This window comes from Mus caroli, chromosome 16 (genome assembly GCF_900094665.2).
Source record: "Mus caroli chromosome 16, CAROLI_EIJ_v1.1, whole genome shotgun sequence".
Taxonomy (NCBI): Eukaryota; Metazoa; Chordata; class Mammalia; order Rodentia; family Muridae; genus Mus; species Mus caroli.
Genome location: NC_034585.1, coordinates 46,527,561 through 46,550,672, shown reverse-complemented (window position 1 = coordinate 46,550,672; position 23,112 = coordinate 46,527,561). Strand labels below are relative to the sequence as shown.

Sequence of the window (23,112 nt, the reverse complement as noted above, 5' to 3'; positions counted from 1 at the left end):
GCCTGGGACTCAGCCAGGTGGAAGGCTTGTGCCAGGGCTCCTCCCCAGGATGTCTACCACGTATTGCAACTCGACTCCTTTCTCTGCCCCTTCATTTCGTCACCACTGTTCTAATGGAACGAGCATCTCCCTTCTGTCCCCACTGACTACTTACTTATTGAGAACATGACCCCTGACATGTCCTTCTCATTGCCTTTCTTCTTGCTTCATCTTACCAAAAGCCAGGAGAACACTGTCAGGTTTCCAAATCCTAGAATTGTGCTACTTAGTGCATATTGAGGGTCTAGGCTTCATTTTATTTAGTGAAAGGAACACACACACACCCACACACACACACACACACACACGCACCTTTCTGTGTTTCATACATAGTACAGAGAAGCAACAAATACCATTGAAAAGATCTTTTCTCTATGAAGACTAAATCACACCTTGCTTACAAAATTCCATATATATATATTATACACTTAGCACGTGTTCATTCAGTATTATTGATTACTGAGTAACTGCCACCCACCAGGCACAGGTTTTCAAAAAGGCAGTAATGAACTCCTGCTATAGAGGTGTGTGTATTCTGGAGATGAGGTGGATAATAAACAGGTCAGTAATTACTAAAATAGGACACTGAGTCTCTCAATAAAAAAAGGCAGTGTGAGAAGATACAGAATAATGATGGAAGCATCCACTGCTTGAAAGTTACGAGTAAAGATAGCTGTTACCCATACCTTCCCAGGTCACGAGTAAAGATAGCTAGCTGTCACCCATACCTTCCCAGGTTTGCAGCCATACACACGTTTGGTGCACTAGTTTTCTTGACACTATGCAGACCAGCAAGTTTACTGAAAGGGTATCTCTATTGTGTTGTGAGCCCACCTGCTGCATTAAATATAAGATCTTAAATCTATATTACTAACCTACACTGCAATTCTGTCTTGGGGAGGAACAGCCTGAGCCATTAGAAGCTGGAGTCAGTCACAGCTGTGCCAGGCAGATGGCTTTAGTGGGCAATATGATAAGCCTGCCAGGTTTCTCAAAATATGAAAAGGGTTTTCCTGTCTCATTAGTACTTCATGGTTGACCATCCACAAACACCTGGCACTTAGACTTCTTCCTCCAGTGAAAATGTCACACAGTTTTAATTCCAAAGGATATATATTATGCAATCTTTGCCAAATGAGCTAATATATAAATAATTGATAAGCTCAGATATAGGAGGAGGAAAACCCTTCTTCATATGTCCTAATTTCAGTGACAAATTAAATTAGTGGCAAAGGCAAATTTAAGATACTTTTGTTCTTCTCAATATCAGCTATCTCTTCAAAGGGAAATTCCACCTTCACAGACTATTTATCCATCTATAGACATAAACAACACAAATCCTATATAATTTTAATTTTATCCTATAAAATTTTAATTGCTCATTAGGATCATGGGTGAGGAGGACACAACACCTGTTTCAATACCACCAGGAGTAACTCTGACCAGCAGGATCCAGGGACACAGGAACCCCACCTGACCAGTGGCTTGGGTTCCTTCCGGTCTGACCTGGTTTATCTTGGGCACAAACTTGGCAACCAACCCCACAGCCCCCAGAGGAGGCTCCAAATCCCAGGCACACTAGCACGCCCAGGATCACAAGATCTCTGAGGAATTGCATGCTGGTCTCCAGTTGAGCTGAGGTCTGAACCCCAAAAATGGTGATAATTGACCCACATGACACAGTAGGCATTCCCTCAAGCTCCTGGAAATCTGGCTCCTGCCTAAGTTACCAGTGCCTTGGGTTCCTTCCGGTCTGACCTGGTTTACCTTGGGTGCAAACTTGGCAACCAACCCCACAGCCCCCAGAGGGGGCTCCACTCTCAGGCACACTAGTACGTCCAGGATCACAAGATCCCAGGATCACAGGATCCCAGGAGCTTGGTTACACAAGGATCTCAGGGTCTCAGAGGCAGCTTGACTCCCAGGAACTCTGACATGCCCAAAATCTCAGGATCACAGAGACAGCTGGACTCTGAGTTGTCCTGATTCAACCAGGATTACAGGAAGGACACGCTCCAGTCAGATATAGTGAGGGCAGGGAGCACTAGAGATAATCAGATGGCGGGAGGCAAGCATAAGAACATAAGCAACAGAAACAAAGGCTACTTGGCATCATCAGAACCCAATTCTCCCACCATAGTAATCCCTGGATACACCATCACATAGGAAAAGCAAGACTCGGATCTAAAGTCACTTGTAATGACGATGATAGAGGACTTTAAGAAGGACATAAATAACTCCCTTAAAGAAATAAAGGAGAATACAGGTAAACAGGTAGAAGCCCATAAAGAAGAAACACAAAAATCCCTTAAAGAATTACAGGAAAACACAATCAAACAAGCAAATGAAATGAACAAAACCATCCAAGATCTAAAAATGGAAATAGAAACAATAAAGAAATCACTAAGGGAGACAATCCTGGAATTAGAAAACCTAGGGAAGAGATCAGAAGTCATAGATGCAAGCATCACCAAACAGAATACAAGAGATAGAAGAGAGAATCTCAAGGGCAGAAGATACCATAGAAAACACTGACACAACAGTCAAAGAAAATTCAAAATGCAAAATGCTCCTAACCCCAAACATCTAGGAAATCCAGGATACAATGAGAAGACTAAACCTAAGCATAATAGATATAGAAGAGAGTGAAAATTATCAACTTAAAGGGCCATTAAATATCTTCAACAAAATTATAGAAGAAAACTTCCCTAACCTAAAGAAAGAGATGCCCATGAACATACAAGAAACCTACAGGACTCCAAATAAACTGGACCAGAAAAGAAATTCCTCCAGACACATGATACTCAAAACACCAAATGCATTAAAAAAGAAATAATATTAAAAACAGTAAGGGAAAAAGGTCAAATAACATATAAAGGCAGACCTATCAGAATTACACCAGACTTCTCATCAGAGACTATGAAAGCTAGAAGATCCTGGGCAGTTGTCTATACAGACCCTAACAGAACACAAATGCCAGCCCAGGCTACAAAACCCAGCAAAACTCTCAATTACCATAGATGGAGAAACCAAGATATGCCACGGCAAAACCAAATTTACACAATATCTTTCCACAAATTCCGCCCTACAAATGGAAAACACCAGCAAAAGGAGGGAAACTACACTCTAGAAAAAGCAAGAAAGTAATATTCCAATAAACCAAAAAGAAGATAGGCACACAAACATAATTCCACCTCTAACAACAAAAATAACAGGGAGTAACAATCACTTTTTCTTAAGATCTCTTAACATCAATGGACTCAATTCCCCCAATAAGACACAGAGTAACTAACAGACTAGATATGTAAACAGGACCCAGCATTTTCCTGCATACAGGAAACCTACCTCAGTGACAATGACAGACACTACCTCAGAGTAAAAGGCTGGGAAACAGTTTTCCAAGCAAATGTTCCCAAGAAACAACCAGGAGTAGCCATTCTAATATGGAATAGCATCGACTTTCAACCTAAAGTTATCAAAAAGGATAAGGAAGGACACTTCATACTGGTCAAAGAAAAATCTACCAAGATAAACTCTCAATTCTGAACATCTATGCTTCAAATGCAAGGGCACATATAAAAGAAACTTTACTAAAGCTCAAAGTACACATCGCACCCCACACAATAATAGTGGCAGACTTTAACAACCCACTCTCAGCTATGGATGGATCATGGAAACAGAAACTAAATTTAGACACAGTAAAACTAACAGAAATTATGAACCAAATGTATCTAACAGATATTTATAGAGCATTTCATCCTAAAACAAACGAATATACTTTCTTCTCAGCACCTCATGGTATCATCTCCAAAACTGACCACAAAAATTGGCCACAAAACAGGCCTCAACAGATACAAGAAGACTAAAATAATCCCATGCATCCTATCAGATCACCACAGATTAAGGCTGGTCTTAAATTCCTACAAAAACAGCAGAAAACACAAATACACATGGAAGCTGAACAACGCTCTACTCAATGATAACTTGGTCAAGGGAAAAATAAAGAAATTAAGGACTTTTTTAAAGAATTTAATGAAAATGAAGACACATCATACTGAAAATGATGGGACACAATGAAAGCAGTGGTAAGAAGAAAACTCACAGCTCTGAGTGCCTCCAAAAAGAAACTGGAGAGAACATCACGAGGAGCTTGACAGCACACCTAAAGCTCTAGAACAAAAGAAGCAAACATACCTAAGAGGAGTAGATGGCAGGAAAGAGTCAAACTCAGGGCTGAAAACAACCAAGTGGAAATAAAAGAACTATACAAGGAATCAACAAACCAGGAGATGATTCTTTACCAAAATCAACAGGATAGATAAACCCTTAGCCAGACTAACCAGAGGACACAGAGAAAGTATCCAAATTAATAAAATCAGAAATGAAAAAGGAGACATAACAATGGAAAAAGTAAATTAAAAAAAAACCCATCGGATCCTACTACAAAAGTTTATACTCAACTAAATTGGAAAATCTGGACGAAATGCACCATTTTCTAGACACATACAAGGTGCCAAAGTTAAAACATCTAAACAGTCCCATATCCTCTAAAGAAATAGAAGCAATCATTAATAGTCTCCCAACCAAAAACGTTTTTTTCTCTGTGCCCATGTGCTCAAGACTCTTCCCCACTTTCTTTTCTATTAGTTTCAGTGCATCGGGTTTTATGTGGAGGTCCTTGATTCACTTGGACTTGAGCTTTGTACAAGGAGATACGAATGGATTGATCTGCACTTTTCTACATGCTGATCACCAGTTGAACCAGCACTATTTGTTAAAAATGCGTTCTTTTTTCCACTGGATGGTTTTAGTTCCTTTGTCAAAGATCAAGTGCCCATAGGTGTGTGGGTTCATTTCTGGGTCTTCAATTCTATTCCACTATCTACCTGCCTGTCTCTGTACCTATACCTTGCAATTTTTTATCACTAATGCTCTGTAATACAGCTTGAGGTCAGGGATTATGATTCCCCAAGAAGTTCTTTTATTGTTGAGAATAGTTTTCACTATCCTGGGTTTTTTGTTATTCCGAATGAATTTGCAAAATACTTTCTAACTCTATGAAGAATTGATCTGTAAATTTTTATGGGGATTGTATTGAATCTGTAGATTGCTTTCAGCAAGATGGCCATTTTTACTATTATTCCTGCCTATCCGTGAGATGGCAGATCTTTCCATCTTCTGAGATCTTCTTCAAAGACTTGAAATTCTTATCATACAAATCTTTCACTTGCTTGGTTAGAGTCACACCAAGGTATGTAATATTGTTTGTGACTATTGTGATTTGTTTGAGTTAATTTTATATCCAGCTAATTTGCTGTGGTTGTTTATCAGCTTTAGGAGTTCTCTGGTGGAATGTTTAGGATGACTTAAGTATACAATTGTATCATCTGCAAATAGTGATAGTTTGACTTCTTCCTTTCCAATTTGTATCCCTTTGAACCCCTTTTGTTGTCTAATTCCCCTAGCTAGAACTTCAAGTACCATGTTGAATAGACAGGGAGAGAGTGGGCAGCCTTATCTAGTCCCTGATTTTAGTAGGATTGCTTCAAGTTTCTCTCCATTAACTTTGATGTTGACTACTGGTTTGCTGTATATTGCTTTTACTATGTTTAGGTATGGGCCTTGAATTCCTGATCTTTCCAACATGGAGGGATGCTGAGTTTTGTCAAATCCTTTTTCAGCATCTAATGAAATGATCATGTGGCTTTTTTCTTTGAGTTTGTTTTTGTAGTGGATTATGTTGATGAATTTCTGTATATTGAGCCATCCCTGCATCTCTGGGATGAAGCCTACTTGATCCTGGTGAATGGTCATTTTGATGTGTTCTTGGATTTGGTTGGCAAGAATTTTATTGAGTAGTTTTGCATAAATGTTCCTAGGGGAGATTGGTATGAAGTTCTCCTTTGTAAGGTCTTTGTGTGGTTTTGATATCAGCTCTACTGTGATCATAGCAGCCTTATTTATAGTAGCCAGAAGCTGGAAAGAACCCAGATGTCCCTAAACAGAGGAATGGACACAGAAAATGTGGTACATTTATACAATGGAGTACTACTCATTAAAAATGATGAATTCATGAAATTTTTAGGCAAATGGCTAGAACTAGAAAATAGTTCTAGCAGGAGTGGATGGGTTGGGGAGCAGGGGGAGAGGGTATAGGGGACTTTCAGGATAGCATTTGAAATGTAAATGAAGAAAATATCTAATAAAAAAGAACTATTTCTTCATGTATGGAGTCTGTTTAGACAAATATAAAGGCCATCAAAAAAAAAGAAAGAAGGAAAGAAAGAAAGAAAGAAAGAAAGAAAGAAAGAAAGAAAGAAAGAAAGAAAATATCACCCTGAGTGAGGTAACCCAATTGCAAAAGAACACACATGGTATGTACTCACTGATAATTGGATATTAGCCCCAAAGCTCCAAATAACTAGGATACAATTCATAGACCACATGAAGCTCATGAAGAAGGAAGACCAAAGTGTGGGTGCTTCAGTCTTTCTTAGAAGGAGAACAAAATACTAACAGGAGTAAATATGGAGATAAAGTGTTGAGCAGAGACTGAAGGAAAGGCCACCCAGAGACCGTCCCGCCTGGGGATTCATCCCATATACAGTTACCAAACCCAGACACTATTGTGGATGCCAAGAAGTGCATGCTGAAAAGAGACTGGTATGACTGTTTCCTGAGAGGCCCTGCCAGAGCCTTACAAATACAGAGGTGGATGTTAGCAGCCAACCATTGGACTGAGCATGGGGTCCTCAATAGAAGAGTTAGAGAAAGGACTGAAGGAGTTGAGGGGTTTGCAACCCCATAGGAAGAACAACAACATCCACCAATCAGACTCCCTAGAACTCCCAGGGACTAAGCCATCAACCAAGGAGTACACATGGCTTCAGCTGCATATGTAGCAGAGGATGGCCTTGTCATGCATCAATGGGAGGAGAGGTCCTTAGTACAATGAAGGCTTGATCCCCCAGTGTTGTGGAATCAAGGATGGGTAGGTGCAAGTGGGTGGGTGGGTGGGTGGGGAGAGGAACACACTTATAGAAGCAGGGGGAGGGAGGATGTGACAGAGAGTTTCCAGGAGGGAGGGAAACCGGGAAAGGGGATAACATTTAAAAAGTAAATTTAAAAATCCAATTAAAAAAATCAAAAAGAAAAAACCAAGAATTTCAATCGATCAATAAAAATACCCCTAATTCAGAGTGAAAAGGGGAAATGGGGGATTTTAATTAAAGGAGGGGGAGGGAAGCCAAGGCTGAAGGCAAGAATGTGAGGAGGGAATATAAGAGGAAGAATGTTTGTTTATTCCCAGGAGAGGAAAGACTCAATAGTTATAATTATTACAATAGTTAATCAATAGCTATCCAGCTGTGAAGACTGTGACCCACAAAAATGGCCAACAAGGCAAGATGTCCCTAAAAACTGTAAGAGTGGCACTCATATCGTGTCAGTAACTAACAGCTCTCTAATTGGATTTAATGTCCACACACCAGGAAAGGAGTCATGCCTGACACTGGAAACCTAGCAAACTATCTGGGTCTAGTGAAGCCACTGCTGTTAGGAAAACTTACTAAAGTAGCATACATTTCAACCGCATTCTAAGTACTTATCTTCAGACAACTGTAGTTCCCAACCCTCACTGAAGAAGTTTTTCTTCACAACAGACAGAGATCATTACAGAAAATCACAGCAAAAGTGCAGAGAGCCACCTGATCAGAGTACCTGACCCTGTGGATAAACTAGAACATAACTCCTGCACCTAAGGCAGAGAGGTAACATTGCAGAACAGAAGACACAGACACTGTAAGAGCCAGAGGACCAGAAGTCTGTTGTGAATGTTTTCTAGAAATGACAGGAAAGTGTCATCCATAATACTTCAATATAGCTACCCAAATGAGACCCAAATAAGGACAACACCCATAGATGTGCTAAAGTGGGAGGGGAAAATCTAACAGTCCTCTACCCCTACACAAAGAGTTACTGGGAGCTAAGGGATGCTGAGAGATGAAGTCTTTCTCCAAGGAGAAGCTCCCTTATTGGCTATGCAATAGTAAGTGGCTATCTCTAATGTATTTTATATACAAGCAGCATAAAGAATGTGGTTCTATTTATAGTTTTGCACCTGTGTGTGTGTGTGTGTGTTTGTGTATCAATAATAACAAAGGAAGAAAAGGCCAAAGATTTGAGATGGAGCTAAGGAGGAGAGGCATGGGAGGAGTTGGAGGAAGAAAAGTAAATGGAGCTAATTAATATAATTATATTTTAACTTAAAAATTAAAAATAAGCTTATAGTATATTCATTTATTAAATCATTTATTCAATACTTTGTTTTATAATATGAGAAATGTTAAAAAATAGACAATTATCCCTGTCATGATGAAACTTACAAATCAGAGATGCTTGGGAAACACTATAATGCTTTTAGCCAGCATATAGTAAACATTTTCTATGTTTGCATTTAACTTTTAATCACATTTCCCAAGAAGCTTGGAAATTTGCCCAAGTTTAGAATCTTAGTAAAGTACAGAGCTTAAGCCATACATTTGGCACAATATTACATTTCATTTTAAGTCAGGACACTCACATATGTGCATACACATGCATGTACACCCACATGCACACATAAGCACAAACACAGGGATAATAACTACTGGAAAATCAACAACACTAAGGCAGTAAACAATATATAGAGAGATCATCTTGGGGTAGCTCTAGGAAGTTTTCAAATGAAACAAAAACTAGATCTAAACTGGCTTTGAGGATTCAGACAAGAAAATAGAGGACCAATAAGAATATACTGCAGATCTACTTTTTCGAGGGTACATAGATATATACATTGTTGAAATATGATATACATATAAAAATGCAAAGCACCACAACTTTCATTTAAAATAGCTCACTTACAGTAAGCATAGTATTATAGACTAGATTTATTTTGTTATCACAACAGAGAGAAACTTTCATAAAGCAATGCCTGACAATGGAACAGAATCTACTTTATTTCACAGAAATACAACTTAAGTAATTTCCTATAAACAGAAGTCATCCATTCCTGGTCTACTTCAATGGGTAATAACTTGAAAGAGAGCAATTTAGCTTTCCATAATTAAAAATGGCATCTAGCAAACACATTTTCAGTTTGCCCTAGAGGCACTGTGTGGGTTCCCCAGGCAGGAGGCAACCTCATTCACCCTTCTAGATTTTATGCTTGTTATAATTGTAACATTTCATGTATAGGAAAACAATTTGCATAACTAATTTTCAAGAGGCACACAAAATAGTGCCTGGCAAATGGCCAGATTTCCAGCAGAACACGTATGCTGATTGATTAGCCAATGACACTTACCAAGCGATAGGTCTGGGCCTTTAAAACGTTGAGATCAATAAAGTTTTCTTCATTATCTGTCTCCTCTTCCTTTGAAAAATAAAAATATTTCAAATTAAAAAACCTATCATTTAAAAATAGATTTTTAAATACATAATATCCTAAGCTATGCTGAACTTAATATGACTGACTCCGTAAAGCATATTTAAAAGTCTAATAAATATGCATAAAGTAGGGCACACAATTATTAACAGCTCATATGTTCTTTGAAGTTTTGATGGTGCCATTTAAAAAACCTGTTTCTGCAGACACTGAAAAAGGGAGGGAAAAGTAGGAGGGGAAGGAGTAATTGCTACAGTTCATTGATGAACATAAAAATAGACAAATAGGCCCAAGTGGCATGCATGAAATAGTGCAAGTTTATGGAATTCTGAGCAAGAAGACTGAAATGAAGAGAAATGAAGGCTGAAAGACACAAGTCAGTTCACTGGTTCCAGGGACAGGTGCATGCAGATGCACTTAGACCAATGTGTTCTTATGTGTTTGTACCTGTATCTGTGCCTGTGCATGCTACATGTGTTCCAGGGCTCACGGAAGACAGAAAGCTGGGTGTCAGGTCTTTGGGAAAAGCAGCAAGGTTTTAGCCACTGAGCCATTTCTCCAGAACTGAAGATGCACTTTTCACACTATGTGTGCAAAGCACTCTGGGTGCTCAAGCTTGTTAAGGTATAATAGTAATGTGTGGTGTTCTGCCCTCATATCCATTTAAATGGACAGCCCAAAGGGATTCCAAACTGCTCCTCACCTGAGTGCAGTTGGTTGTGGGGTGTGGGTAGGAAGTGACCCTTTGAGATTCTGTTCTATACACAGAAAATAAGCAGGAACGTCTGTTAGCATATAAAACAATGCCATTGTAGTAATATAGTAGGTAAAAATAATCTAACAAGAATATCTCAATCATAAGGACACTGAACATCATAATGCTGCCAACAAAACTTGGTCCTCAAGTCATAGGCTCTTGTAAACAGAAACACAAACAAACCAGGCAAAAAGTGAGTATCAGAGAGCAAAAGGTTCTACAAGCAGGACTGTTCAAAGTTGCAGTGGGAGATTTCACTTATGGCCTTTACCTTCAGATTTGAGAAATGTAAGCCTTCTGGAAATGGGATGCTGAGACCAGTTACATTAGTATCGCCTGGGAACTTGTTGGAATGAAAATTCTAAGGTCCTATCTGAGATCTACTCCACTAAGGTAAGGCTTGAGAATATGGCTCTAAGCCTTGAAGAAATGGAAAGAATTCAGCATTACACAAGACAGTTTAGATATACTCTATACACTTGGGTAACATTTGTTTTTACTTAAGGTGGTAATAATGGGGGCACAGAGGAATAGACACAACTGACTTGTTTATATGCTAAGTCAATACACTTCTGAAAAGTGGCTTGAGTGTATTCTGTGTTCGTACTATGCAACAACCGGAGTAATTCATTAAAATGCCAATGACTCATTGCTGTTTGAAGAAACAAGGTTACAGGAAAGTTACTCTGACCTCCTCAGTACTGTTTACACAGGTGGCCAGCCAATACTTGAACTTTATTGAACACTAACAGGACGGGGCTTTAATAGTAGACTCTAGCATAAGCCATCATCGGTATATGGTAATGTTTCTCTCAAAGCCCTCATTCATAGGTTCAGGAATTAAGGGCTGCAAACATTAGCAACACCACTACTTCTAATTAGCCATTAGCAAAATCTTTGCATCTAGTTCCTGTGACTTTATTATTCTGTTAGCCTACAGATTCTTGTTCCAAATGGAAGAACACTTCCATTAGGAGACATAATGATGACTCTACTGAGCTGCATGGTCAAACACTATTTGGATACTTTGGGCCCCTCACATTTCTGTATCAACAGGCAAGAGAAGAGTCACTGCTGGCTGGAATGACTGATCCTGACGCAAGGGGAAATTAAGCTACCTTACAACAGAAACATGACTGAGGATGTCTGGAGTACAGGCTACCCTTCGGTGTATCCTTTAGTACTGCCACACTCTGATTACACTCAATGGAAAACCATGATGACCTAATGCAGATGAGACTTCTGATGATCCAGACCCTTTAGGAATGAAGGTTGGCTAAGTCACCAGGTAAATAACCACTGTCAGCTGAGGTCCTGAAGGCAAAGGGAATACAGAATGTGTGGTGAATGAAGGTAGATATAAATAGTAGTTTATAACTACGTAACTTCTTATAGAAATAAGAATTGTATTGTCATACATATTTCTTCTATGTTTGCAAATGTAGTTTTTCTTTTTTATCACCTTTTTCATAAATATAAGATACTTTGTGTCATATACTTAATCAGAATTATGATCTTGCTATTGACTTTATTTGGAGATTAAATGTAATTTAAAGGAGGCCAAGCTGACAAGGGATGTAGGTATGATGGCTAACTCTATGTATCAATTTGAATGAGCATGGGATGCTGAAATAATTTATTAAATATTATTCATGTGCGTATTTCTAGGTGAAATAAATATTTGAATCAATAGAGTTGAGTAGACTGGACTGCATTTTCCAAGGTGGCTGTGTCTCATTCCACCCAAAGGGCCTGAGCAGGACAAGCACACCAACAGATGCTCTACCCTGTACCTTCCTGCAAGCCAGAGCATCAGTCTTGTCTTGCCTGTGGGATCAAATTCAGACAGACACTCAAAGCATTGTGCTCCTTGCGGTTTTTGCAGTCACACAGGAACTACACCATCAGTTATCCTGGGGTCTAGCTTGTCAGGAGCAGGTCTTTAGACTTCTTACCCCCATAGTCACGTGACTCCGTTCCATGTAAAAACTTTCTCTCAGTCAAGCTTGTTGTGTAAATCTGTGATTCTAGTTAGCCCAGGAAGCTGAGGCAGAATATCAAAAGTTTGAGGCCTTCCTAGGCTACATGTGTTCTAGGTCTGCTTAATTCTGGGTAACTTGGAAAGAGCCCATGGTACAAAGGCACTGTAGCTCAGCTCAGGGGAGAATATTCACATGGTATGTGTGAGGCCTGGGTTCCAATCCAATCCCCAGTGCTCCAGGGAAGAAACAAAAACAAACACAGAAACTTTCTTTCTAAAGGTGTGTGTGTGTCCTATTGGTCCTGCTTCTTAGAGAATATAACACACAGAAAAAGAACTTCACTTACTAAATAATATGACAAGAACACTCAAAGGGAATTCAAGCATAAGCTTAGAAGAAATGGCTTGAAACAAGTTAGGATTATTCTCAATGATTTATCTCCGTAATTCAGAAAGCACAATTTCCTATCATCTTCTTGCTTAACTGGTACTAATTCCCTTCTGCTTGTTACTAAAGATATGATCATATAAAGCAAGAATACTCTGCATCATTGTCAGTTTTAAAAACTAATTGCCAATGTGACTTATTTTGATTGGCACTTTCTATTTGAAGGTCCCTAGTTTCTACAAATGATCCTTATCATCTGTGACCCACCCAAACAGCTCTAAACAGGATGGATGGGTTCCTTGCAAGGCTTTGTAGGCACCAACCCAGCTCTCCTTACCAACAATGACAGGGGAAGGAAGAGAGGGGACCTTAGCCTAGCATGAGGAGGTGGAAGAAAAGAGGGGACATGGCAAGCTGCTTGACAAAGGCAAACAGGTTCCAGAGACACCTGCTCTGAGGGAGGCCAGTGGTTTGATCTTCACTTCCTGGTTTGTAAGAACAGTATAAATACTACTGTCTAGTTTATTTCCCTAATCTTATAAACTCAACAATTCTGCTTCAAACTTTAAAGGGCTCAAAGAAAAAAACTTGCTAAAATTTTGAAGAGTTACAAAATAATCCTAAGAGATTCTATGTCAAATACTGAAAACTTGACACGTACCAAATGAAGCCCAGTAAACTGGTGCCATGACAGAGAACAAGATGAGACAGCATCCTCTTAGCTTTCCCCCTACTGATAATAGTCTTTTTTCTTTCCTTTGATGAGTATTTTTTAACTCTTTTTTTTTTATTAGATGTTTTCTTCATATACATTTCAAATGCTACCCCCTTTCCCAGTTTCCCCTCCGAAAATCCCCTATACCCCTCCTCCTCCCCCTGCTCCCCAACCCACCTGCTTCCTGCTTCCTGGCCCTGGCATTCCCCTATACTGGGGTACAGAATCTTTGTAAGACCAGGGGTCTCTCCTCCCATTGACGGCCGACTAGGCCATCCTCTGCCAAACATGTAGCTAGAGACATGTAGCTCTGGGGGTACTGGTTAGTTCGTATTGTTGTTCCTCCTATCGGGCTGCAGACCCCTTCAGCTCCTTGGGTACTTTCTCTTTGACTAGTATTTTTGAGGGACAATTTTGAAATTAAATGTTGGTATACTAGGTCCATGTGTAGACTAATACACTATTAGTTATTAAAAAGACAACGGAAATAACTAAGTAAATGGGAATATAACTAAATAAATGAGAATAGATGAGGATATTTTTTTCTGGTCCTGAGTGGAAAGTCTATTGAACAATAAAGTCTGAATCTCTATAAATGCCCAAATTATTTTTCCAGTTCAGCTGACGCTGCACCCCACTCAACCCCAGAAGCTCCGATTTCTCAAAGTTCCTGGATCACATACAGCACCGTCTTGCTTTTGGATTCCAGGCCATGAGCTATCTACTGCCTCCTACACAACAGGGTTTCAATAGCTGCTGCAGAATTGATGACTACATTTTTCTGCCTTGACTTTCAAATTTTATCATATTAAAAATATTTTTTTAAGCTGACTGGTTTGATTGTGGTCTAGATTAAGAACCAGAGGCCAGACTTGACTATGGCTATATAGTGAGAGTACTAGGCTAGCCTGGCTAGAATGACATTCAGCCTTGGGGCTAAAAAAATTCACAAAAGTCATGCAGAGTCATGTATTTTAATATGGTTAAAAGTATCCTTTATACTTTTAATTAAATATATATTAAAATGCTTTAAAATACTGAGAAATATTAAACAGAGTCTACCTTAATTATTCTATTTATAACAAATATTAATATACTGGTACTAGTACATATTTTACACAGTGACAGTCATGATGACAGCTAATTTTGTAAAACAGCACAAATTGTCACTCTCATGTTACTATCGTCTGTAAATAAGTCATATCAGTTACATCAGATTCTGTTTGGATATAATCCAATTTATTAAATGGTTATTTATTAACTTGTAATATTAAGATAATTCAACAACTAGCAAATTTATAGCTTATATAGCTTATTTATTCTGAAATATGGAGTGGATTATGTACTGGCTTAAAAAATCCCATGAAATCTTCAGTTGGTTTGTGAAAGAAAAACACTACATAAGTTCTCTGCCCCATCCCGAGTCCAGGTCAAAGTATGTGGACACATTCTACAGTGTTCAGCTCAACTCTGACTCCCAAATCCGGGATCACAGGTGTGCACCACCACATTCAGCCAAACATGAACTGAGTGCTATTTTTCTGTTCTAATTTTTTGCAAGTAATTGCTTTTTAAGATCATGCATGTTTGTTAATAAACATTATTCATATAACTGGTCACACACACACACACACACTTAGAATCTCTTCTGAAGTTGACTCAAGACCATAAATATTAACTTAAACAAAGGCCTGAGGACTGATGATGGTACTGCACTTAGAAACAAAACACATTCCAGACAAACACAGGAGGAGAGTTAGCGGAGGGAGAACAAGTCAAAGGCAAGGCCTTAGGGCAGCTGGGCTACACACTTACCACAAATTCTTCATCCACTTTACTTAATGTTAACTCGGCATCATCTTCTGGAACAGTTTCTTCTTCTAGTTCTTCCACTGGGTATGATGGCCTGAAATAACAAGATTTATTGAATGCTTAAAAATTTTTAGTAAGATCAAAAGTGTCTTGTGAGGAATGCCAAAGATGTTTGTTGTGGGACCATTCCCTTTGTTATCCTCCAGTGAATCTATTGTGTTTTCTCCAAAACTTCAATGTTAAAGAAAGCAAAGATGTCTACCACTAAATGTAAAAAGTACACTTACAAAAATAAATTAATGCTGACTATACTATCATCTAACATGTTCACTTACACACACACACACACACACACACACACACACACACACACACCACATAATATCATATGCATTCCATTCCATTGAACAGCAGTTCTACAATTAAACTCTCAGCCTGTGACTAAAGATTAGGGTCATATCTACTGTTTGCTATATAAATTGTAAAGGTCATATTTGTAAATTTATTACTAGACAGATCTTTTAAAATAAATTTGTCCATGTAGAATGGCTACATCAACGACTTTGTAATTGTTATTTATTGTTTTAGCAAACTACCAAAATTGGCTTCCAAAATGCTATCCTAATTAATCCTCCCAAGAATAGTAAGGACTGTTTCAATAGTTTTACCAATATGCATAAAATAATGTGTGCCAATAAACAAGTGAAAAAAATCAGTGTTTCTTTAAATTTGTTAGGCATAAAAGTGATTGAGTAACTTTATATATTTTAATTGATGATTCATTTTTAGTAAAACACAGATTTATACTCTTTAACTTTTATAAATTAAGAAAATTAATGTTTACCGAATCTAATCTGTTCCCTAATTTCACTACTTAGAATCATAAATAGTAAAGACTTATAATTCTTACTTTGGCCACGTTTTCTTGTCCAGACCTTTGATTTAATATTACATATTTAAAGTATTACCCTCGAGCCACACCTCCTATATCTCTCTGATCTTTTAGTATGTCTATAGTTTTAATTTTCAATTCACATTGCTCAAATATGCAATTTATATTTATAGAGAGAGCAAGCTCGATTTTGATTTCTAAAGTCCAGTTAGTGGTTCTAACACTAAAGTGTTGGACAACCATTTCCCCCTTAAGATCTACTTATTTTCACATTAAAAATACCTAGACATATTTGCATTTATTGTGACAATTAATTCTAAAAACATATATCTAAAAAAGTTTAACAAACTATACAGATTAACATGTAATAGGAAGAAAAGACTATTATGAACCAATTCAACATTGTATGATAAATTTGCCAATTTTCATAAGTTAGAATTATATAATTATCTCAAAAACAAAGTTCTTCTAAAAGTCATTTGAAATAGTAAGGAATAAAAATAACCTATAAATAAGAAAGTTTTGTGTAATTTATGTATTACATAGGTGATAGAGTTTCCAACATTTATTACTTTTCAAATGTTTTCTTTTCTTCTCCATGTATATACAGTTCCTACAAATTACCCAAGTCAAAATCTACAGGCCAAGACAAAGATTATACTAGAAACAAAGAAAGTACAAATTGAATAGTGTTGAAACAGTAATAGCTTGCAATGCAGCAACCATACACTGGGATACACTTAGTAACTAACAAACTAGGGCAGCACATCATGTAATTGATCTTTTCTTGAAATCTAACCAGTAGTATTAGAGATTGCAGAGTCATTCTTTACAATGAACGGGATAGAAATGTTTGGGTTGAAACAAAGGAAATTGCCATGTCTTACCTTGAAAGTAAATGGATATCAGTTATTGAATATGCTTAAATCCAATGACAGCTTAAATCCGGTAAGTTTTAATAATATTTTTGAGATTATATCATTCCCCTCCTCTTTCTTCTCTTCAAACCCTCCCATATACCCACCTCCTTGTTCTCTTTCAAATTCAGTGCCTTCTTTTCTTTCATTGGTGTTATACATATGTGCATAACTATTCTTAAATATGTTTCTTGTATATACCCACATACATACAAACACCCACAAATACATTTTTATAAGTTTTAGAAGTACTTACTAAAAGGAAGTATATTTTTACATAAATGTAATTGTGTATGTTTAAATATATTAGCATGGAATAATATATATCTTTTTAGCTGCAGAAGTTTGTTCAAATCTAAACACCAATGCTAAGTCATATTTTATTTGGATCCTGTTCTACATTCTAATTTATGAATAAATAATATCTAATAATCAGTAAATAAAATCTAATCTATCAGCTTTCAAAAGATGAAATGTATATATTTTTATCATACCCTATAAAAGCAGTAGCTTCTGATTTTATTTATCCATCAATATCTACTGAACATATATGATGAACTAAGTGCAATGCTAATTACCAAAGAATACATATGATGAATTTGTAGCAACAAAGTTATACCTGTAAATAATTTCAATATCATAAAAATAAACAATGTGCTTTCAGAGCAGAGAGAAGCTATGGACACTATCCAAGATGAGGTCAAGTGGCTTCATCAGGGTTATTTTTGCCACTGAGCATGGGAAAAGAAAGTCCCACACTCAGTACTGTATTAATTTCTTCCCACTTATATATGAGGCTTTCAGTTCCCTCGACATGCACACACAATGGCTGTGGGTATAAATAAATACAAGCACAGAGAGAACTTAGAAAGTTTCTCCAAACTGGCAAGCATTACAATAATTACAAAGAGGAGAGGCACCGAATGGATGACATCATTTCAGAATAGATTTGGAAAGCATTCTGATTTTGTCTACACTTAATCAATCTTTAGTGCCATTGTCAGTTTCAATCAGTCAGCTCTTGTCACTTTGATTAGACTTCAGAAACAAACAAGACAAACAAGACAAACAAGCAAACAACAACAACAAAACCCATTAAGTCCGTAATATCAATATTGTCTGGGTGGTAATCGTTACCTTTTCCAAGTGAAACCAATATATTTTAAAGCTTCTTCAGCTAAGCAATCAAGAACATAGCATACTTGTTCTCCGTAACCAGACTTTAATTTTGAAGGAGGAAAATCTGCAGTCCTCCCCTGAAAAGATAAAGACATTATTTGTCAGTTACATCCCAGAGGTCAAGATTGTTTCAGCAAAGAACTGCTGAGCACATGTATAATTTTTCCACTTCTCAAATGACAAGATAAAGATAATCCCTTTAGGCATTCATTTCTTAAGTCTTTTCAGTCCACTGATACATTTACACAAAGGAAAATACAGATAGTTTATGTTCAAAGTACCAGATTAAAAGGCACTTACACCCCCATCGTACATGCTTCCCAGACCTCTCAGGTCCACTCACCCTTAGCCCACCCTTGTGACCGCCTCAGGCCCAGCTTGGTTAAGAACTAGGATTCACATAAGCAGTTAGATTGCTGACTGTGGAGAATGGGACATGCAAGCTCAACACTGTTGCTTTGTGTTCCCCAGCACACCTGAGGAAAATCCAGAGGCAGACTGCAGGGGTGATCTCTGTAACCGTGTTCAGTCTAGAAACCAGCAAATCTTTCCTCTGTCCTTTTTTAATATCCTAATTTATTGTCTCTTCAAAGAATGTACTGTAGCCTCCATACAGGATTAAATACCTGACTTTCTGTAATTTCAAATATACATATATGTATATGTATATAAAGGGACAGGGAAACAAATCAGTACTGAAAAGTTATCAGCAAAACTCCTACCATGGTAAAATGTATTTTAAAAAAAGGATACAGTGATTCACTTATGAAAATTAGCAACCTGTGTCAAAAATGCCTTCTTGCCTTTCCCCAGGAAAATTCAGAAACAAAAGTACAAGTGAGAAATCTAACAAATCCAAAACCCTTTCAAAGTATGTTGTTTGCTTTATACTCTGAATGATCCCTTGAGGGGAAGAGCTAAGCAACTACCTAAGAATTTACTTTTGAGGCTTACAAAACTTAAAAAAAATATTATTAATCCGGCCTAAAGAGAGCTTATAGTAACATTTTAGAAGTGGAAATCATGTTACATAAAGTATCAACAATTCTGGGAAGGTCTTACTTTGAAATAAATTTAAAAATCACTCATATCAGTCAATTATCAGTCTGTCTGTCTACTCTTCCAAAAGAGTCATCTAAAAGGCTAGCATCTGTTACTGAACTGTTACTATTGAAATCCACAGTTTGAGAATACGGAGAAGAGAGTATCTCACTTACAAAAGAGCGAAGCTCAGAGAGTATATTAGATATAGTTGCATTGGGATCGTCGTATTCTTGAGGCTGCTCAAAGGCACGGCCAGTTTTGTTGATCAGCCACGCAGCAAGAGTGCAAAACATGTAGAACTGCTCGCCTGGGTTGGTAGGCAGAGCAAAGTAGTGTCTGTTTCAAAGGAAGGGAGGATTGGATGCGTAAGCTAAAGCAAGTCAACAGTAAGGAAGCCACACAGACAAGTCCAAAGTTGCTAATTGTCCCTCAAGCATCCTTCATTAAGACTCTTGAACGATCTAGTGATTCACGGCACCCAGAACGTTTTGAGCCAGTATCAAGGGACAATCCCTACAGCACACAAAATATTTGACCAAAAACCCATACAACCAGGGAATGGAAGGTAGTAATTTTTGAGAATGGCATAAAGCTTTGGTCAAAATCAATTAACTGGTCATGAGTAAGTTCCTCCACCCCCCAAGTGGCAACTGTGTATTTAAAGAGACTAATAACTTAGCATATCTTTACTGGTTGTAGCCTACCAGCTATGCCAAACATCTTAGCTACATATTCCAATCAACTCCTTAAAGTGCTGCCAGGAGCATCTTCCCTCAGTCCTGCACAACCATAACTTTTGGGAATGGAACCCTACACAGGTACATTTCAGAAGTTCTCAACTTAGATGGTGCAGGGTTTCAGAAAGGAACAAGAACCTCCATGAGGTCCCCACACGTCACCACTGCTGCACTTTGCTAATTCCATTACTGTACTAGATATGTTCCCATGAGGGTATGATTTGTACAGAGCTAAGGAGGACATAAAAGGTACAACTAGCATCATCCAAAAAGTTAATCAGAGATCTGCTTTGCTTTATGTTGCTATCACTAATACATATATATATGTGTGTGTGTGTGTATATATATATATATATATATATATGTGAATTTAAAGAGACTAATGACATCATGTTTTTAAATTGTGTGTGTATAAAACCAATTACATAAGAATCAGTGATCTATACTTCTATTTTCTAAACTTTTTCCATCTAGAAAGTATAAATGTTCAGGCACAGGTTTACAAGGAATTTACCCACCAATAACTGTTTATTCCTTATTAATTATCACTCCTTGAGGACAGAGGAAGGGACACTGACAGATACTGTGGGCCTGTGATGGTGATTCGGCAGCATGAAGGTATATCAGAATCACCTACAGATGCTTTGCCTCCAGACCTTCTGAAAAGGCACACCTGGACAAGAGCCTTGGCAACATCTTCCTACATTTCCACGTGATGAGGACGTGTTAAGTTTGGTGGCAACACCTTGACCTACTGGCTAGAATATCTCCACACAAATCCGTGGTACAAGGTGTCTTGCTCAAGCTTTGAGTTTCAGTACAGCAAGGTATTAATAAGAGCTCATTAATAATATTACTATTAATACTAAGTCCATTTTCCCTTTGTTTGACAGATAAATCTGAAAAACTTAACACTTTTATCCCCACCAAAAATGTTGGCCATCTATATTACTATGACCAATTTATTTTAAATAATAATCCCAATCTAGAAACTTCTATTGTGGATCAGGATCAAGATGATCTTTCTTCTCTAATTTTTCTCCTGTTACAGACTAACTTGGCATTGTGGGCAGATTTTATACAAGCCTAAGAATCCTTCCAGACCTGTCTGGGAGAGGGTAAGAGCTCAAAATGCCAAGAGAAATGATATGTGCCTACCCATAGATGGAAAAGAAAGTACGATAAATAACTTTTTAATTTCTTCTTACAGAATAAAACAAACACGGGCTTTAGAGTGAAGGAAAAGCAATAAAACACAGTTATCACTAAGCTACCATGATTACATGAGGGACTTTTGTCTATCACTCTTGACAACCAAAGGCTCTGCCTTGGGGATATTCCAAACTTTCCCCACCACTGCAAGCCGGAACTTTAGGTCCTATAATGAGGGCCATTCCAACACTTATTTCATTTGCCTTCTCCACTTCCCATTTTCTAAGAGTATTGTTGTTGCAAAAGCACGAAGTCGTTTGAACCATAGTAATTAGCCCACAAGTTTACTTACTACATAACAAGTGCGGCTTGGATATGTCCTAAGTATTCACAGTTGTTAGTTTACAAAGTCTAGCAAAGGAAAACAAAAACTAGAAAGAGATCTAAATGATAAGGGCGCTCATCTCTAGAGATAGGTTTTTCTACCCTTTCTACTTTGGGTATTTAATTACATTTAAAACAAGATTTGTGTTTGGTAGACGGTGTGTGACTGTTTTGAAAAATGGGCAGACTGTCTTCCCCAGTCCTCCCTGCCATTACAAAACTTGTTTACTTTCTCCACAAAATGATCAAGTCTGAAAAACTCCACCTTCCTCAGTGCGGAAGTTTCCTTCCTGAGCACAGAAGCCAGAGGAAGGGATGTGCGGACCCCCGCGCGGGGTCTTCGCCTCACCTAGGGGGAGCGTCCCCCTGGGGTCCAGCCAGCACCCGGCGCTGGGGCAAGGCACGCACCTGGACGGGGGCTTCAGATTGCTCTTTCGGAGTAGCTCCTCCTCGTAGCGGAGCAGCTTCAGCTTCTCCACTAAGTCTTCCATCACCACGAACATGTGGTAGGCCGCTCCCGGCCCGCGCTCCACCACAGCCTCCCCTGCGCCTTCCCCGCGAGCCCGAGACACCCCATCGTCCAAGCCCGACGGCGGGATCACCGCGGCCGCGGCGGCCATCCCTGCTCAGACCCCCAGCGCCCGGCTGGGCTCGGGCCAGGATCTCTGCGGCCTCCGCCGCCCGCACCCCACAGACCGCACAGTCCCCACCGTTACCAGGCGACCGCAGGGCAGCCGGTCACCACGGCAACCAGACCCGCCTCCTTCGCTCTCAGCCGGCCTCTCTAAATTCTCGCCAATCAAAGCTGGATTCTTCGTGACGTCACGCCATGCTGGTCCCCGGCCTAGGAGGTAGCTCCGCCCTATGGGCGTGTCGTGTCGTCCCCCACCTCTTCGGCCTCTCCCGCGCGCCTTAAAGGCGTAGGGTCCCCAGCTATTTAGCGCTGCATGCTCAGTACAGCCAAGAGAAGCACAGGATCTGGTACACTGCTCAGGGCTGCTGAATGAACAGACATCTGGTCATGGAGGTAGCAATTCAAAGGACTGAAACGAAGCGGAACAGAGTGTTGGAGGTTATGCTTGCTCAGTGATTCTTGTTTTATTTTCTCAAAGTGGGAAGTTGTGGTGAAACTCGCTGTCCTTAGGTTCACGTTACCTCAGAAATTCCACACACAAGACTGCTAGTCTGTTTCTTAATTGCTTATTAGGTAGTGCTAGACTTGCTAGTGTATTCTAAATAAGGCTTAAAGTCTTACAAGGATCCTATCTCACTTCATTAGGAAACGGGTTGCTTGGAAGAGGGCAGCTTGGGAAAAGATTTATACTACACATACATTGGCCTCAATCTGTTCCGAGCCCATGCAGATTTAAATTCTTGAGTACTAATGAAATCCCACAAAATATAGTATCTGGAAAGGAAGTGCTGCATTGTAGCACTTACATTTAGATAAGAACATTTCTGCTATTATGTCAGCAGGTATTGACCTAGAAAACACATGGAGACATAACTGACCAAGGATGTGACTTATCCTTACAATTCTAAGAAGAGTACTGCATCAGGCAATCTTTCTAGTAGTTAAAAATAAGAAGTGAAGCGAAGAGAAGTTGCCTAGCTACTTCTTAAGTTAACTCAGAAGCAAGAGGTGTTAACATTTCTCTGATTAACCCTGTGCCTGCTAAGGGATCATCAAC

The 23,112-nt window shown here is 38.7% G+C and overlaps 1 protein-coding gene across 1 annotated transcript in view; it reads right to left on the bottom strand.

The window, feature by feature from the left end:
- Positions 1–22,142, bottom strand: part of Ift57 (intraflagellar transport 57) — a 59,323-nt gene extending 37,181 nt beyond the window's left edge. The window contains exons 1-5 of the mRNA XM_021184843.2: positions 21,830–22,142; positions 19,322–19,484; positions 18,063–18,181; positions 15,120–15,210; positions 9,383–9,451 (exon numbers count right to left, since the gene is read on the bottom strand). Of these exons, the coding sequence (XP_021040502.1) occupies positions 9,383–9,451; positions 15,120–15,210; positions 18,063–18,181; positions 19,322–19,484; positions 21,830–22,041 (654 nt within the window). The 5' untranslated portion in view covers positions 22,042–22,142. The remainder of the gene's footprint in view (positions 1–9,382; positions 9,452–15,119; positions 15,211–18,062; positions 18,182–19,321; positions 19,485–21,829) is intronic.
- Positions 22,143–23,112: the final 970 nt, after the last annotated feature.